Source organism: Gymnoscopelus microlampas (genome assembly GCF_963454915.1).
Source record: "Gymnoscopelus microlampas genome assembly, chromosome: 13".
Taxonomy (NCBI): Eukaryota; Metazoa; Chordata; class Actinopteri; order Myctophiformes; family Myctophidae; genus Gymnoscopelus; species Gymnoscopelus microlampas.
The window spans coordinates 42,267,117-42,285,682 of NC_139950.1; the positions used below are offsets into that span (position 1 = coordinate 42,267,117).

Genomic DNA, 18,566 nt, shown 5'->3' on the forward strand with positions numbered 1-18,566 from the left:
GAGGGGTCTATTATGGCTGCAGGAGCTTTTTGCACACAGGGGCACACAGTCCTGGAAGAGGTCAGTGTGATCTTTCTGGCACCCACTAGAGCTGAATAACCCTCTCCCTGACTCACACATCCCTTCCGCCGGGGATGGGTGGCGAACAGGGGCATCATTTGCTGTTCCAGGGGATGGCAATTGCCACCCTCTAGCTTTCGCATTTAACCTCAAAATGCAGGTCTTTTTATTTATATTTCCTCCACCTCTAAATGTTTTTTTCAACACTATCAACGCTTATAGACGCTTGTTTTCCTTCTGCAGCCATACATTCATTAATCACTTTAAAACTGGCCTCCATATTTTGGGCATGTCATTACAGGCGAATATGTTTTTTCAAAAATAGCCCAAAAAATATTTATAATAATAATAATTTAAAAAATAGCCGATCTAGGGGCACGGTGGCGCAGTCGGTAGCGCTGTCGCCTCACAGCTAGACGGTCCTGGGTTCGATTCCCGCAGGGGACGCTGGGGGCGTGTTCTCTCCTCCGCGTCATCAGTGCCCATACCCTAGGTGGGGTTGGCGAAAGGGCCTACTCTGTGTGGAGTTTGCATGTTCTCCCCGTGTTCCCTAGGGCACAAAAATGCAGTAATTCTGGTCACTATACTGCCTTCCCCTGGCCAGCCGGGGCGCCTGATGGAGGGGAAAGGAACTGGTTGGAATAACGTGTTCCTTCCACGCGCTACGTCCTACCGGGGAAACTCTCCCCTGTCAGGTGACAAGAAGTTGGCTCTCATGCATTGAAGGAGGCATGAGCTCGGCCCTGACCTTCCTAGGTTGGCAGAGGGAAGGGAGTGCCCAGGATTACATAGACAATTGGCACTGGGTGTAAAAAATGGGGTTACAAAATCGTGGGATAAAAATTGTAGATAGAAAAAATAAAAATAGCCAATCTAGATCATGAAATCGAGCTTGTCACTCTTTAGCCACCCTCTAGTTGACGCCTTTGGCGGCGAATGACAGAGTTCTGCCCGAACACCAGTCAAAACTGTCTCCTTGCCGCCACGGCAACTTGATTAACAAACTGACTGAACTGACGAGGATTGGAGAGCCTTTATGAATCAATCATCTCGCCTAGAGAGACTGACAGAGTTCTCGGTCGAACCCGTAAAAGTCTGTACTTTTACATGACTTTCTCCTGATGTTTTCCGTCTGACGCCACTATACAGCCCCCCCCAACCCCTCCCCCCCGCCTTCATTCCGCATCTATGATGAGGGTGGACAGGAAAATCAATAAGGAAAACGTTGTGGTTTGACAGTGACACAAATCACCCAAACATCGTACATGATGTCCAGAAAAGTAGCGCCGGTTGTCAGGATAGATTTTTGGATGATGACATATCGGGTGTGTATTACACAACAACCCAAATAAAAATGAAAAACAAAAACAGAACACGGCCCCTTTGATGCACCCCCTGTAAGGCTAACAAACTACAAAGCTTGACAAGTACAGTGATAGCTGTGACAAGAGGCAACGTTATGTTCGACGAATGCATGCTATCCTGTCAGCATGCAGCCGGTAGCATCTCGTACATTACCGCTCACCTACGCGTTTTTTCTGTATTTACCAATGTTTGGCGTCGTCGCCAGAGAATTAACCCTTTAAGACCTGAGGTTCCGATTCTACAAAATGTCTTCTAAATCCTAACAGTTAAAAAAAAAAAACGTTTGTTGCTATGTCAGTGGTGCTCAAACTTTTTCACTTCAAGGACCCCAACGTGTATATGTATTTGGCCGCGGACCCCCATCTCAAAACATTTTGTTCCAGGGACCCCCCCCCCAGAAGCAAAGATTTGAGTTACAAATGTTCGCTTTAAAAATATATATATTCAAAGATTTGCACACTTTTTCACGATTTTTCCAAAATAGCAGATCTACAAGCTCGTACTACGAGCTTGTAGATATGCTATTTTTGAATAGCCAAAGTGTAAAATAATGCTTTTTTAGCTCAAATCTAAAAATCACACAGATGCGTTCCCGGTCATAATGGATTAAATTACACACCTATTTCCAAACTGCTCAGACTCATTAGCATGTCACTGTTGTTCCAACAGGTGCGCCGCTGCAGCGCTCGCAACAAAAGAAAGTAAAAAGCTTCCCGCCCACGCGGCTGGCTGGCTCTCATCCCCAGCCTAGCCTGCTTTGATGTTGATTTTCAAAGCATAAAACATGAGGGAAAAAAAGAGATACGGGAGCGATTTCAACCTCCTCCTCTTTAATCCATCTCTTCTCGTCGGATGGTCAGTGCGAGTTCACTTCTCATCACGGTTTCCTCTCTCTCATCTGCCTGTGCAGGAATATAGCGAGGCCCTCACAGGACCGATGCGCCGTGCATTTTCATCCAGTGTGATGTGATTGATTTGATGTACTTTATTTAGTAAGACGTGAGAACAACAGTACATGGAAGTACAAATTCACAATACACGGTCTACTAAACTGGAAGACTCATAAAGCATTGGTTCTCAAAGTGGGGTCCGGGGACCCCCAGGGGTACTTGAGGGGGTTCCAGGGGGTCCCCAGCTAAATGATGGATAGGAACCAAATGGACCCTTATGGGTCTGTAACTCTGAGAGTGTACAAATAGGGTCCATTTGGTTCCATTTGTACACTCTCAGAGTTAAGTTAACATTGATTTTACAATATGAATTGGGGTCCCAGAGATAGAAATGCCATTAAATGGGGGTCCGTAGCCCTAATGCATGTCAAACTGGGGGTCCTTAAAATTAAAATGGTTGATGAATCACTGCTAGAGCCGTAAAAATCTTCTCTTATGGGGGTCCCTGGCTTATCTTTTCAAATGGGGGTCCGCGGGCTAATAAGTGTCAATTTGGGGGTCCTTGACATGAAAAGGTTTGAGAACCACTGTCATAAAGCACTGATTTTGTTTAAGATGCACACAAATCATGATGACATATAAGAGACAGACAGATATACACACTACTATACAGAATGTCATGCAATCAGCTTACAGGTTACTGGTATGAAGAGTGAAAAATATGTACAAGAGAAAATACAAATCAGGACTTAGACAGGGGCCATTTTCGAAGTGCAGCCTCCTGAAGGTGTATCTTTAGGGCAGTTTTGAAAGTGAGTAGGGTTTTACTTTTCAGATATAAATTATTATATTCTAAAACATATTAACCACTTTAGCCATATTTTATACCTAGGCTATTTGAAAATAGCCGATCTACAAGCTCACAACGCGATGCGACGCGTTGTGAGCTTGTAGATCTGCTATTTTCAAATATTTTTGTACTTTTACTTTTGATACTTTAAGTACATTTTGATGCCAATACGTTTGTACTTTTACTCAAGTCAATTTTGAATTATGGACTTTTACTTGTAACAGAGTATTTTTAGATTGCAGTATTGGTACTTTGCTTAAGTAAAGAATTTGAGTACTTTTTTCACCACTGCGTGTAATGCATGAAAGCTTAGATTCTGTGACAGTGCAGTTCTACAGCAGTGTTTACATAATCATTGTTAACACAGTGTGGCTCAGCAGCATGAAACTTCACTTCTGTCTTTTTAGACTTCCAAATGAACTCTGGATGACTCGCAATTGCCATTTACAATTTCTTCAAAATAGGACAATAAAAAAAGTACTGGCATGAAATGTGAGAACGGGGTTGGCGTCCTTAAAAGGGATCCATCGCATTTGTCGACAGATTATGGAAAAAATAGTGCTTTTATGAACAGCCAAAGTTGGGAAATTGATCAAGACAACTGATGGATAATTCATAATCGATAATATTAGATTATGAATATTGTATTGTATCACTTTGGATAATTGCATAAAGTATGATGTATTTGCTCAGAAGGGACAGTTCTGTAACTGCTAAGATAAGATGTCCTTGCTCCCTGGCCTACTCTTTCTTACCCATGAAAGTTGTGGCTACAGTTTATCTATGATGCCTTAGAACATTGGTTCTCAAAGTGGGGTCCGGGGACCCCCAGGGGTACTTGAGGGAGTTCCAGGGGGTCCCCAGCTAAATGATAGATTAGGCACCAAATGGACCCTTATTGGTCTGTAACTCTGAGAGTGTACAAATGGAACCAAATGGACCCTAACGGGTCCATTTGGTTCCATTTGTACACTCTCAGAGTTAGATTAACATTGATTTTACAATATAAATTGGGGTCCCAGAGATATAAATGCCATTACATGGGGGTCCGTAGCCTCTAATGCATGTCAAACTGGGGGTCCTTGAAATTTAAGTGGTTGAGAATCACTGCTAGAGATCCGTAAAAAATCTTCTCTTATGGGGGTCCCTGGCTTATCTTTTGAAATGGGGGGGGGGAAATGGGGGCTGATAAGTGTCAATTTGGGGGTCCTTGACATGAAAAAGTTTGAGAACCACTGCCTTAGAACAGACAACCTTGCCACCAAAATGAGCCTTTGCCCCTGTTCATGTTGATATTATATTGTGGGGTGGGCTTAATGAAAGATAAACTGTCCGTTATATTGATGAACATTTTGTATTACCGGTAGAGAATATTTTTGATGCTGTACCACCTTGTCAAATAATCCAGTAAACCTGATTATTATTTAAGACTGACTCCGTGTTACTTCTTTTTACGGTAATCCTTTTTGAAAGCGTACTCTCCTGGTTTTCCTAAGTTATCAGATATCTTTATGTCAGTCCGTGCAACGTATGGTTCGCGGCCCCGGCCGGAGCGGCTTGGAGCGGCAGCCGGTCCTTGAGTAAATGTAGGCTACTTAGTTATGTAGTATCTCCCAGGCAGTCATTTATGGGAACATGATATAATCACGATATTTCATCCTAATTGGTAAACAATGAAAGGTTTATATTTAGGACTGAAGGCAGTCACTAACAGTCAGACAACAAACATTTCATTTGAATCTGCTATTGAGTTAATCAAGTTAATCAAGTTCCTGCCTTTTGTCTCGGAGCAAAAGTTCCTGGCTTAAGTGTGAACCCAAAACAAGTCACCAAGCCATTCTTTTGTCTTAATTTGAATGAATTTCAATAACCATTGTTCCCCTGTGATTGATTGATTGATTGATGTACTTTATTTAGTAAGACATGAGAACAGTACATGACAGTACATAACAGTACATGGAAGTACAAATTCACAATACAAGGTCTACTAAACTGGATAGCTCAGTTAAGCACTTAGCTTGTTTAAGATGAGATCCCCATGCACACAAATCACGATGACATATAAGAGACAGACAGATATACACAGCTACTATAGAATGTCATACAATCAGTTTACAGGTTACTGGTATGAAGAGTGAGAAATATGTACAAAAGAAGAAAGAGAGATGGGGGGGGGGGTAGGGGGGTAGGTTAGGACTTGGACTTGGATTTATTGTATTAAGTAACTATTGTTTACAGATGAATGGGGACGTGATTCTTGGTATCATTTTAAAGTGTATAATGTACAAAGTATTAATCTCATAATGAAACTTCATTGTGAAATGTGGTTTTGTACTGAAAGTAGGCCTAGATAGTGTTGAATTGGTCTCAATGTGTTGTGTGACCCGCCTACTCTAAATGCGCAGTAAGCTGTCTGCTTGGCCATGGCGGAACAGCTCCTGATTGGTTGAAATGAGGACAGGAGGAGCTCTGAAACCGGGGAGCGTATTTTGAAATCTAGAGTATAAATGCGTGTTACCTTGTGTGCACACAAACGCTCTGACCACCTGCTTGTCTGTCTGCTGTCTGCCTGTCTATCTATCTATCTGTGTACAGTATCTGTCTTTCTGTCTGTGGACTTTGACGGAAAGGAGAAGACCTGCTATCCCAAAAAATACTTCTGCAGTTCTCTGACCTGAATATTGTCAACATGGACGTAGCAGAGTTCCGTCGCAGGGGGAAGGAGATGGTAGACTACGTGGCCGACTATATGGAGAACATAGAACAACGCCAGGTGTACCCAGATGTAGAACCAGGCTACCTGCGTTCCCTGATCCCTGCTGAGGCGCCACTGGAGCCTGAGACCTATGAGGATGTTGTCAAAGATATAGAGAGAGTCATCATGCCTGGGGTCACCCACTGGCACAGCCCACGCTTCCATGCCTACTTTCCAATAGCCTCCTCTTACCCTGCCATGTTGGCTGACATGCTTTCTGGAGCCATTGGTTGCGTTGGATTTTCCTGGGCTGCGAGTCCGGCCTGTACAGAGCTGGAGATTGTGATGTTGGACTGGCTTGGAAAAATGCTCCAACTACCTGAGGCTTTCATTGCTGGTACCAAAGGACAAGGTGGAGGTGTCATTCAGGGGACGGCCAGTGAAGCGACCCTGGTGGCCCTGCTAGCTGCTCGCTGTAAAGCAGTGCGACGGGTCCAGGCCTCTGAACCGCAACGCACAGAGGCTCACATCATCTCCAAATTGGTTGCCTATACATCTGACCAATCTCATTCGTCAGTGGAAAAAGCTGCTCTGATAGGTGGTGTTATCATGAAGAAAATCCAGACAGATGACACCTACGCTGTCAAAGGAGAGTCGTTAAAAAGGATGGTGGAGGAGGACAAGGCGGCAGGACTCATCCCGTTTTATTTCTGCGCAACTCTCGGCACAACTCCATCATGTGCTTTTGATCGCATCACTGAACTTGGGCCCATATGTAATTCCGAGAAGATCTGGATGCATATTGACGCGGCATACGCTGGGAGTGCATTCATCTGTCCTGAATTCAGACCTTTACTGAACGGTATTGAGTTTGCAGACTCTTTCAACTTCAACCCCCATAAATGGCTTTTAGTCAACTTTGACTGCTCAGCTATGTGGGTGAAGAGGAGAACTGACGTCGTTGGGGCCTTCAAGATGGACCCGGCCCTCTACCTACCCACACATGAAAACCAAGAGTCAAGTCTGGTCACAGATTATAGGCACTGGCACATTCCATTTTGTAGAAGGTTTCGTTCATTAAAGCTGTGGTTTGTCTTCCGCATGTATGGACTCACAGGCTTGCAGGATCACATCCGGAAGCAAGTAGGCCTGGCCAAGGAGGTTGAGAGCTTAGTGAGAGCAGACAAGAGATTTGAGATCTGTGCGGAGGTCGTCATGGGACTGGTCTGTTTCAGGCTGAAGGGCTCCAATGAGCTGACAGAGGCTTTGCTGAAGAAGATCAATCATGCCAAGCAGATCCACCTGGTGCCATGCCAGCTATCCGGCCGCTTTGTCCTGCGCTTCACCGTCTGTGCCCGCACCACAGAGTCACGCCATGTCCAAGAGGATTGGCAGCACATTGCCAAGCTGGCCTCTGACCTTGGGGGCGGCAGTGGCTGGGGGCCGGGGGCGGCAGTGGCTCAGGGGTAGAGTGGCCGCGTAGAGTGAACTGGAAAACCGCAAGGTTCCCAGTTCGATCCCGGGCTGGGGCGCTCCCCTAGAGTTAGTGCCGAAGTGTCCTTGAGCAAGACGCTGAACCCCTAATTGCTCCCGATGAGCAGGTTGGTGCCTTGCATGGTTTCCTCCGCCATCGGTGTATGAATGTGTGTGTGAATGGGTTAATGGCACAATCAATGTAAAGCGCTTCGGATAGAAGCGCTATATAAATGCACCATTTACCATTTATTTACCATTTACCTTGTATAGGAGCTTCTTCACCGTCACAAAAGGCAGGGGAAGAGTTGCCTTGCTGTCCACGTGTGAAACCGTAAAATCAGGACCAAAGTTAGGATAGGGAATATTATTTTAATGCAGATAAAAGATGTCCAAAAAGGGTTGAAATGGGGCATGTTGGAAACTACTGGTCCATCGGATCTCTAGGACTTTTATGTACAGTACATTGGTGGCTCACATGGACTGCAGGAGTGATACTTCCCATCTTGATCCCTCTGGTACTGTGTCTCTTAGTCTTACAATGCTGTCTCATCCCCCTGGTCAAACAGTTTGTGCACCGCCTGTTCTCTAGAGAAAGGGACATTCTTTCGACGGAGCCTATCTCTGACCCCGATTGGTTAGAGCTATACCCACTTCGAGATCAACATTCTAACATTCCATAATACAGTCCATAATACAGTAAACTTCGTTTACTCGTTAGGAGATAAAGTCTGCATATTTTGACTTGCCCCATTGTTGTCATTTCTGAATAGAGTCACAGGGTCAATGACTTGATGATGCTTCAAGGTAAACCTGTAAAGAAGCCTTGCTTAGTTGACTGCGAACTTGACACCCTTTGACCCTATCCAAACTGATAAACAAGATGGATTGATGGATAATTTATAATCGATAATATTAGATTATATTTATTGTATGATTATTGTATTGTATCACTTTGGATAATTGCATAAAGTATGATGTATTTGCTCAGAAGGGACAGTTCTGTAACTGCTAAGATAAGATGTCCTTGCTCCCTGGCCTACTCTTTCTTACCCATGAAAGTTGTGGCTACAGTTTATCTATGATGCCTTAGAACAGACAACCTTGCCACCAAAATGAGCCTTATTTGCCCCTGTTCATGTTGATATTATATTGTGGGGTGGGCTTAATGAAAGATAAACTGTCTGTCATATTGATGAACATTTTGTATTACCGGTAGAGAATATGTTTGATGCTGTACCACCTTGTCTCTCCTGTGCAAATAATCCAGTAAACCTGATTATTATTTAAGACTGACTCCGTGTTACTTCTTTTTACGGTAATCCTTTTTGAAAGCGTACTCTCCTGGTTTTCCTAAGTTATCAACAACGTTGATATATCACGACTAGACTATGAAATGTTCCGTGTCCTGATATGGACTCTACTGTCAGTACGTTTACAGGCAGCAGCTTGTTTCATATTCAGCTGAGGGGCTCTGTGCCGGAGAGTCAAGAGGTGAGGAGACTTAACCCTTCAAGACCTGGAATGTGTCATTTTAGATTTCTTCTTGCTACAAGCTCATAGCACAGAGTGCCGCGCTACGAGCTTGTAGATCTGCTATTTTAACTCAAGATGTTTTACTGAAATCTTTGATTCTACAAATGTCTTCTAAATCCTAACAAAAATCCTAAGAAAAAACTTTTGCTATAATATCAGTGGTTTTCAAACTTTTTCATGACCCCATGAAAAACCCCAAAATTATATATTTGACCGCGGACCCCTATCTCAAAATATGTTGTTCCAGGGACCCCCCCAGAAGTAAAGATTTGAGTAAAAAAAAATCGCTTTAAAAATATATATATATTCAAAGATTTGCACAAAATATGTTCATGATTTTTCAAAAATAGCAGATGCCGCGCTATGAGCTTGTAGATCTACTATTTTTGAATAGCCTAAAGAAATCAAAAAATGACACAGATGCGTTCCAGGTCTTAAAGTGTTAAGAGTTTTGTCAATGGAGATCCGGAGGAGAACACCTGTAAATAATTTAACCAGTCAGGGGAGTGACTGAGTGGACAGGGCAGCCTGAATAACATTGTGAGAGTCAGCTGCTACGGTATACTACCGTGGTAATGAAAATCTATGCAGTGTTATGCTGGTGTGTCTGGAGTACCTTAACCTCGGATCTCTCAGGAAAGCCTTGGGAATATTGAAGTGAAAAGTAGATAGAATGGGGGCTGGCTGGGCCACTGACAGTTCAGGAGGCAGGAGTCGTTTCCATGGGGTTGTAGGGGTGGGGGGGTGGGGGCTATAGGTTCACTCAGGTGTGAGTGAATGAGAAAATACTATTCAGTGAAACAAACATGGCAACTGCCACAAGTAGCAATACAACAACAAAAGCTGTTGATGTGTGTTGGGTTTTTTATTTTGTTGGAATAGTTTCTCTCATATTTTTGCTAACAAACATACAGTAAAATGGGTAGCACTTCATAATAATGATGACCTGTTTTCAAACATTAATATTTGATTAGTTCCCACCCAGTCCCAGAAAAACACACAGTCCTGACGACCGGCGCGATTACATACAAAGTCAATGAAAATACGCAACTTGGCATAACGTCTCATTGCTCATATGGCTTGAACGAGGCGGACGAGGCGACTTGAACGGAACGTTTCGTCGCCTCTGTATCTTCGCTCCGGTTGGAAAATCCCAACAGAGGCCATGTTTGCCTCCGTTGACCAGTGTGACCAAAGTGAAGCGATTCAAGCAACTAGACATATATTCTATCTTGTGGTGGGAATGCACTGCTCAATGAAACGTCGCTCCAAGACGCGTCTTTGCATTGACTTTGCCGCTCGAACAAATATTTCATCTTGTGGTGGGAATGCACCTTAGCACATCCGGTGCTAGAGTTTTATTAAAAAAGTGACGTTGAGTGCCAGAGATCTCACCGTTTGTAACGCTACGCTGTTTACAGCTGTAGACTCCACGACGAGCACCCGATTATAAACAATATATGCACGTGCACGATGGTGGATGGGCCTGGCTAACGCCTGGAACAATAAGATCTCTCACGCGAGTCACCATGGCGGAGTGATCTCGGATCGAAAATGAGTGGTTTTCCCCACTGTAAAAAGTTAAGGAAATATGGAGTTTTTTTTGCAAGGAGATGTGTTAAGAATCACTACTCTTGTCACAGTTTAGCCACGCCTCAGTGAGTGCGCTACTCATTCTATCCACTACTTGCAACACAAGACTTACAAGGGATAGATACCCAAACCAAGACAACATAGGTGAATTAAAATAAACACTATTATTACTATCATATTCCGCTATATATTGTTCAACATAGTTATTCAAGATGACATTTGACATTACAAATGCCAGCTGGTAATCATTTTCACATGACTGCCATGGAAGGATCCTATTCATACTATAGTTTATCATCCTCGACATATAAATTACTGTATATTCGCCACACAGCCAAATCATCTTTAGAGAGCTTTGATGAACTAAATAATGTTCAGCATCGTATATGCAGCACCATTAGTCCAGTCCAGTCCATTAGCTTTACATTTACACAAACCTTTCGATCATAAGCATTGATTCTTTTTCCATTAGTGTAGTAGCAGAGAGTTGTGGAGAAACATTTTGTGTAGTGACTGCAGCAAATACACGCACCATGATTTTATTTTTCCTTTTTTTTTTTTTTCCTGTTGAAGGGTATTAATAACCACAGCCATAATCCACATCGGGGGCACCTATTATTCCCCCGTCCTCCTGCTGTCTGTGCAGGCTAATAAATCACATAGCAGTTTACAGTGTTGTGCCACAGTCGGGGGTATAACAATGCTGCTGTTGATACAGACACACACCTAACATAGCAAGCCGCAGCTTTTTTTGTGATCTCTTTCATTTCTCTATACACCTCTGCCCCGCAGCACTCAGGCGCACCCAGAGGACGGTATCAAAGCGGCACGCCACAAGGGGACAGGCAGGCGCATGAGGAAATACGTTTAGGAACACGCCCACACACTCCCAGGAGCTGCGGCAAATTGATATTGTTCTGTTTCTTCATTTAAGCCCGATGTATAATTTGTCATACGATGGTGCCGCGTGCTGCTGCAAATAGCCGATCTAAAGACCTCAGAACTCATCATGATGCATTAGCCTCCCCTGCTTCAGAGTGCCACGTTAGTCTGGGGCCCTTTGATGATGGGTAGAAACAATGATGAGGCCGGGGATGAGTTTAATGCTACTAATTAACTAAAGGCAAGGAAGAGAGGAGAATTCTATATAGTATTGAGTGTCACGCAGCCACTTAGCATCTCCCTAGATGTTAATTACCACTCTTCCAACAGTGGACCGGACAAGGATGCCCTGATCTCCTGCCTGCCTGGCCATTAGGAGGAATAGATTTAACTCTACCAACTGCCATACCTTATCCAGTGTATGACCAATAGGCTGTCCGGAATAGGGGCGTTTTCTTTTCTTTCTTTCTTTAACTTCTTTCTTTCATTCGAGCCTGGGGCTGAACCAAGACCTCAGATAGTTCCAGAAGTTCTCGAGCGGGGAAATATTTTTTTGATAATATACAATCTGATTCTTTAAGCATCTTACCTTTTTACAAGTGCATCACAAACCAGTCTATTCTGTGCTGCTAGTATTTCTTGCTTCCAACTTTCGGGAACTGTTGAGAGGCTCCATGATCCACCATTGCTATAAAAAACTATTGGTCCATTGGAGTGAACGGAGACACGCCTGTCCCTTTACTTGGCTCTGACTCATTCATGGATTATTGTATGTTTGATATTTTTTATATACATTGTATATATTATAAGGGGAAAACCTCCATGTGTTCCATGATTTATTTTTTGGCGATCCCAAAGTGACGGCGATGAAAACTAATCGGACTCCCATTTGTATTTGACAATTTCTTTAGTAGTTGTGTGGGACTCATCGGTCAGCGATGATAGAGACTCGGCTTTTCATGCCAATGAGAGCAATGATGTGGCAATGTCCAGTGGAGCTGCGTTAGCTTTGATTGATTGTTTGAATACTTTATTAGTCAGAAAACTGAAATTGAGTACTTTTTTCCAACACTGCCAAAAGAGTGACCCTCAGGGTAACATTCGGTACCATTTGCATACTATTCTGAGTTACAGTGAACTTCAATGATAAGCTGGCAAGCTTTCATGTCTCCTTCAATAGCTGCAATCTCCTAAATGCAACAGACAACTCAATTTCCTCTGCCTTATATTGATAAGGAAGCACTAAAACAGGCCTTCCCTGTGAAGTGTCTGTGTAACTCCAGCATGAGATGGCTGTAGGTAGAATAGATTTGCCGTGATTTAAAACGCTTAAGTGGCCGTGTGAGTGTATCAACCCCATGCCGGATACGCGCGAGACGCCTGGTTGGTCCTTTAAACAGCAACGCTATCATTTGACAAAGCCGAGGCTTTAGCAAACGAATGCCTTAATTGGTGGTTGTTGCAGCGATGGCATCTGCTACCCCGGTCTTATCTGTTGTGCCCAAAACAAAGCGTTGGATTTGTATTATTCCATGGGCTTTCTAATCACTACCGTGCAGTGTTTACTGTGTTTACACAAAATAACCCTCAATAATAGCAAACTCGTGTTTGTCAGTCGTGCCTCGTATTCCCATGGCGGCTGGATTCTCTGCATGTTGGAACCCAAGAGATTGCTGTACAACCGGAGGGCTTAACCCTTTATGACCGGGAACGCATCTCTGTCATTTTAAGATGACGAGTGCCGCGCTATGAGCTTGTAGATCTGCTATTTTTTTGAAAAATTGTGAACATTATGTTCAAATCTTTCAATATATATTTTTAAAGCGAACATTTGTAACTAAAATCTTTGCTTCTGGAGGATTCTACAAATGTCTTCTAAATCCTGACAGTTTTTTGAAAAAACTTACGTCGCCATAATATCAGGACCCCCCAAAATGACATGCATTTGGGCCGCGGACCCCCTTCTCAAAATATGTTGTTCCAGGGACCCCCCAAAAGCAAAGATTTGAGTTACAAATGATCGCTTCAAAAGATATATATTCAAAGATTTGCACACATTTTCACAATTTTTTTTCAAGCTCATAGATATACAAGCTATGAGCTTGTACATCTGCTATTTTTTGAATAGCCCAAAGAAATCAAAAAATGACACAGATGCGTTCCCGGTATTAATGGCTTAATCCAGTTATAATGTGTGCAACCAAACATACTGTGTTGTGCTTATATCACAGGGAACAGTATCTTCCTGCCCTCAGGCTTGTGAGTCTACTACACTCTTGAGAGGAGATGCCTGCGAGCCCTCTGTGTAGAGCTTGGATCCTGGGTGTCCTAATCCATTCCGAAGCATAACCGGTACAACCTAGGAAAACAAAACTTGCCCTTGGCCAGACTAGCGGGATAACTCACACCTGTCTGCTGCTTGGTACTGGATGGGCCCATGTTTGTGCATGCTGTTCCCGTGGGGGGAGGAGAGCTGACTGAACAAGAGATCAGCCAAACCTCCCTTAGCCTATTGAGGCCTGAGGTTCAGATTCTGCAAAATGTCTTTCACGGTTTTCTGAAAAACGTATGTTTCTATATCAGTGGTTTTCAAACTTTTTCATGTCAAGGACCCCCAAAATGATATGAATTTGGCCGCGGAGCCCCATCTCAAAATATTTTGTTCCAGGGACCCCCAGAAGCAAAGATTTGAGTTAATGTTTGCTTTAAAAGAATATCAAAGATATGCACACATTTTCACAATTTTTTTCACAGATCTACAAGCTCGTAGCGCAGCACTATGAGCTTGTATATCTGCTATTTTTGAATAGCCAAAGTGTAAAATAATGCTTTTTAGCTCAAATCAAAAAGTGACACAGATGCGTTCTAGGTCTTAAACGGTTAGAGTCTCCGTTCTCTCTTTGATTTACCCATGGCTGCTGTTACTTGTTTACGTGAGTGTGTCGGCCAACCCCCCCCCCCAGTCACCAAGTGGTGATTACATATAGAGTTGCACCATTCATCGATACAATGGCTCAAATTAGACAGGTTTTTTGTATCAGCACCGTGTTGTGATTTACTTCACAGTCTTTTTGTTGGTATACTGTTATACTGTATAACACAGTAATGAAAGGAGGAAAAAAAGAAATCCTGCAGTGGTGATTGGGCGCGTTGTTTAGTGGATTGAAAAAAAAAATCAACAATTGGACTGAAGTTTTGTGAATATAATCAGGCTTTTTCCAAACATTGCTCCTGGCTATCAGTGAGATGGTGGTGCCTTTGATAGGCCAAGCTTGATTCATCTATACAGTATACACAGTAGAAGCTTTCTTCATAATGAGATAATGAGAGAGGCATTGCCCTGTTGCAACTGCACCTATTTCTAAAAATGTCTTCTTCTTTGTTTTTTGGCAGTTTGTTTCTTAATAAACTAAGTTTGGAACGTACCAAATTCCCATAATTACTCTATTTTTGAGCAGTCTTTCATGACCCAGTAATCGTATCACTCTGTAAAGCTATTGATTTTGGTCTATCGGTATTCTTGGCAGTGCAATGCAGAAATCAGCCTATTGGATAAAAGGTCCCATTTTTTTAACCAAAGGCTGGGATTACTGATGACAGGAAGCAGCTGGAAATTAGAGGCAAATTGTATTATTATTTCCCCATCTGTGTTGAATTGACTGCTTATCACAACAGTGGAGGTTTGTTGTACAGACAGGGCCGTGCATACGGGGACGAGATGCTACTCAATCAGGTGGGGCTCAATTTGGGGATTTGTTTTTCCTGCCTCAGGCATCTGTTGGCAATCTTTGGACCAAATATGTACGTGTATCGTCATTTGGTTCACCTGTTTAACCATTTTCAACCTGGTGTCCCTGTCATTGTAGGTGAACAGTAAAAAATGTTGTGAGCTTGGCTATGGAAAAAAAACTTGCCATGTCATTCTAGGTGAAAACGTTGAAACTTTTCCCATATACGTTTTGAACGTTTCTGATCAACTGTATCTTGAACAAAGCACATGCTTAGCAAATACTAGTAAATAGTTATTTCCAGCTAGATGACCTACAGTACAGTGTTGATTTTGACAGAATTTTTTTATTTAGTTTTAGTCATAGTCTTTTGAATAATATTTATTTTAGTTTTAGTCATATTTTAGTCATCTGAAATGGTTTAGTTTTTGTCTAGTTTTAGTCGACTAAATATCATAAGACGATAGTCGACAAAATCTACAGTTGATTTAGTCGACTAAAATGTATTTTGGCGGTACCTTGATGGCGTCGTAATGGCTGATTTTACACTTGGTTGCATGCTGAAAATAGACGATGTACAAGCTCACAACGCGTTGCAGCGCGACGCGTTGTGAGCTTGTAGATCGGCTATTTTCAGAGCACAACACCAGAGCACAACACCCAATACATCTTGGCATGTCATTCTAGGTGAAAATGTTGAAACGTTTCTCATATTTTTCAAAATGCTTTGAAAGTTTCTGGTCAACTGTATCCTGAACAAAGCACAAGCTTAGCACCAAATACTAGTAAATAGTTATTTCAAGCTAGATGACTGTTATGACCCTGGCCTAGGGGAACCAGGGAACGTAGCCAAAACAAGGGAGACGCAGTGTAAAAAGTAACTTTAGTGTTTATTAATGATCCAAACACAAATCAAACAAACTAGAAACAAACAGCTGAGGTGTGGGAATCAGTAGTCAGTAATGTAACGCGCGTGTATGTATGGATGGTGTAGTGTGGGTGCGAGTGTCGTATGTATTAACAAATGTTGGCCGGAGTGCAGGTCAGGGAGGTGCAGAAGACAGGGATCTGCCAAAGGACTCAGGCTTTTTATACACAAATCCGCTGTAGGTGGCGCCGCCATTGCTGCGGTGTCAAACTCGGTCAACTGCTGCTGCTGCGGTTCTGTCCGTCTGTTCACGTTACTCTTTACCTGCTTGGCTGTTGGAGCAGCCATAAACTACACAGGTTCCTCCCGATTTTCTGTACATCTTTGTAAAGTTAGTGTTAGTAAAAGTTAGTAAAAATTAAAGCAGGTAAAAGAGTAACGTGAGCAGTCAGTGACTGCAGCTGACTGACACCGCGCAGCAGCAGCTGATCGAGTCTTGACACCGCAGCAATGGCGGCGCCACCTACAGGGCAGCTCTCCGTGGATTCGTGTATAGGGGCGTGAGCAACAACCCGGGCCCAGGTGCGCGCCAATTAGCCTGATGATGACCTGCATCACTCTGCTCCCTAAGTCCTAGGAACCAAATAGAAACAACAATAGGCTCTATGCACAGCAGCCATATTGGGAATGAATTGGGCCCCTTCCTTACTTCCTTCACAGGTGTTACCAATGATACTAATTAAGGCTCTGTTCCATTTAGTGTGGCATAGTGGTTGTCTTATTTTCAAGGACCCCCATAACTCTGAGAGTGTACAAATGGAACCAAATGGACCCTTACGGGTCCATTTGGTTCCATTTGTACACTCTCAGAGTTACACCCGCTCAAGGAACCATGAGGGTCCCTGGACCACACTTTGAGACCCACTAGTATTTCTAGTGAGGCAACATGCACAATATCAGCACCCTGCCTCTGTTTGACCAGAATGGAACAGAGCCTTCATTAGTATCATTGGTAACACCTGTGAAGGAAGTAAAACATGGCTGCTGTGCATAGAGCCTATTAGAAGGGCATAGCAAACAGAACTCATAACCACATAACCTAAGTGAAACATATGAAGGTGAAATACATATAGCAACTACACAATACAGGGAACCGTCAACGATGACCTACAGTAATTGACCTAGCTTCACTTAGTTCAGTCAATATCACTAAACAAAATGTCTCCCTTTCTGATTTCTTTACATGCGCTGCCATCCATGATGTGGTATATTGTACAACCTGCTGCTGCACTCAACACCATGCAGGTAAGTTGTACTTTTTTCTCTACTACAGTCTGTTTTCACAGGAGGGGAGGGCGGCCCCGAGGTGCAATCTATCGTCCATAACTGTGTCCTTTGTGGTTTGAAGCAAAACACCAGCTCTTGTCTGTCTGCTTGTCTTTCTGCTCCAGTGCAGTTTTGTAATTAGATTGTCACAGCACAGCTCCGCTTTGCTCTGCTCTTGGGCTTACTGCAGGTTTTCATATGCAGATGACTCAAATGATTTGTCTCATGATCAGCCCTTTAATTTCATTGTCTCTGTTTACTTGACTCTGACTGTGTTGATGCGTCCACGTTGTGGCTCAGGAGGTAAGGAATGCTGTAGGGGAAGTGTGCAAACAGGGGGAGTGTAAACAAACTGTTTACACAAGGGTGCTTTTGATGAATAATTAGAACCTCTCTGTGTTTTTGCGAGATGATACAATTAGAGTATCCACCATCCAATGATGATTAACTCACTGTATATTAATCATCCTTTTGACATAATGACACCCTGATTCTTGACTTGATTTCCAATGGGACCCGGTGGCCAGGTTTTTACAGTATGACGTTAGGATGCATGCATAGAGGTCCGTCTCGAAGTTGTTTGTGGTCCTTATAGACCCCTTAACAGACGCCGTCACACTGATAAGAACCAGTATGTGCGCGCAAGCCCGGCACCGAGTGTGCGTTGAAATTGCGCACCGGAGCGCACTCGCTTATTAGTTCGTATTGGCCAATGCGCTGCTCAATGCTGTATTTCCAAACGCACCCTATGTTGGGAATTGATTGCGTGAAACAATCACCTGTGCGTTCAGTCTCAATGTCGGTAAACGAATAATTGGTCTATTACCCACTGAGCTGTGAGAGAGCTCAACTTTCCTGCTGCAAGTATAGAGGAGCAATTTGAAATCTTAGCTCTCAACCATTTCTATGATGAAGTGGGCTGTTCTGTAACTGTGGAAACCGTTCAACTAAATATAGTTGTATTATTACTATTATTATCAAACTTCCTGTACAGTAGGAACAGAGCATGTGGAACACAAAGAGGAACGTGTGCTACTCAAATTTCGTTCTGTGTTTGAAATCCACCACTGTGACAGCCTTTTTTTTTTCCTTTTGTAAAGATAATTGTTTTGCTCTTTTTGAGTTCAGAGAGACATACGAGTCATGACAGGAGTTGGATTCAAACTCGGGTCCTCGCGACTCTCAAGGAGCATGTGGTCCATGCACTAACCGGCTGAGCCACCAGGCGACCCCAAAACACAGACGTTTTAATGTTTATTGTCGTTTCATGAATACTCCATATACTTCCGTACAATCTAGC

At 43.1% G+C, this 18,566-nt stretch overlaps 2 protein-coding genes across 3 annotated transcripts in view; both read left to right on the plus strand.

Annotated features, from left to right (window-relative positions):
* The window catches only part of macrod2 (mono-ADP ribosylhydrolase 2), an 839,875-nt gene that overhangs the window by 485,399 nt on the left and 335,910 nt on the right, over positions 1–18,566 (plus strand). The gene's annotated exons all lie outside the window — the stretch shown is intronic.
* Positions 5,849–7,330, plus strand: LOC311058093 (aromatic-L-amino-acid decarboxylase-like; the record flags this gene model as incomplete). Its single annotated transcript, XM_084075400.1, has 1 exon — positions 5,849–7,330. Exon 1 carries the CDS (start codon positions 5,855–5,857, stop codon positions 7,328–7,330), a length of 1,476 nt encoding a protein of 491 aa, XP_083931526.1. The 5' UTR covers positions 5,849–5,854.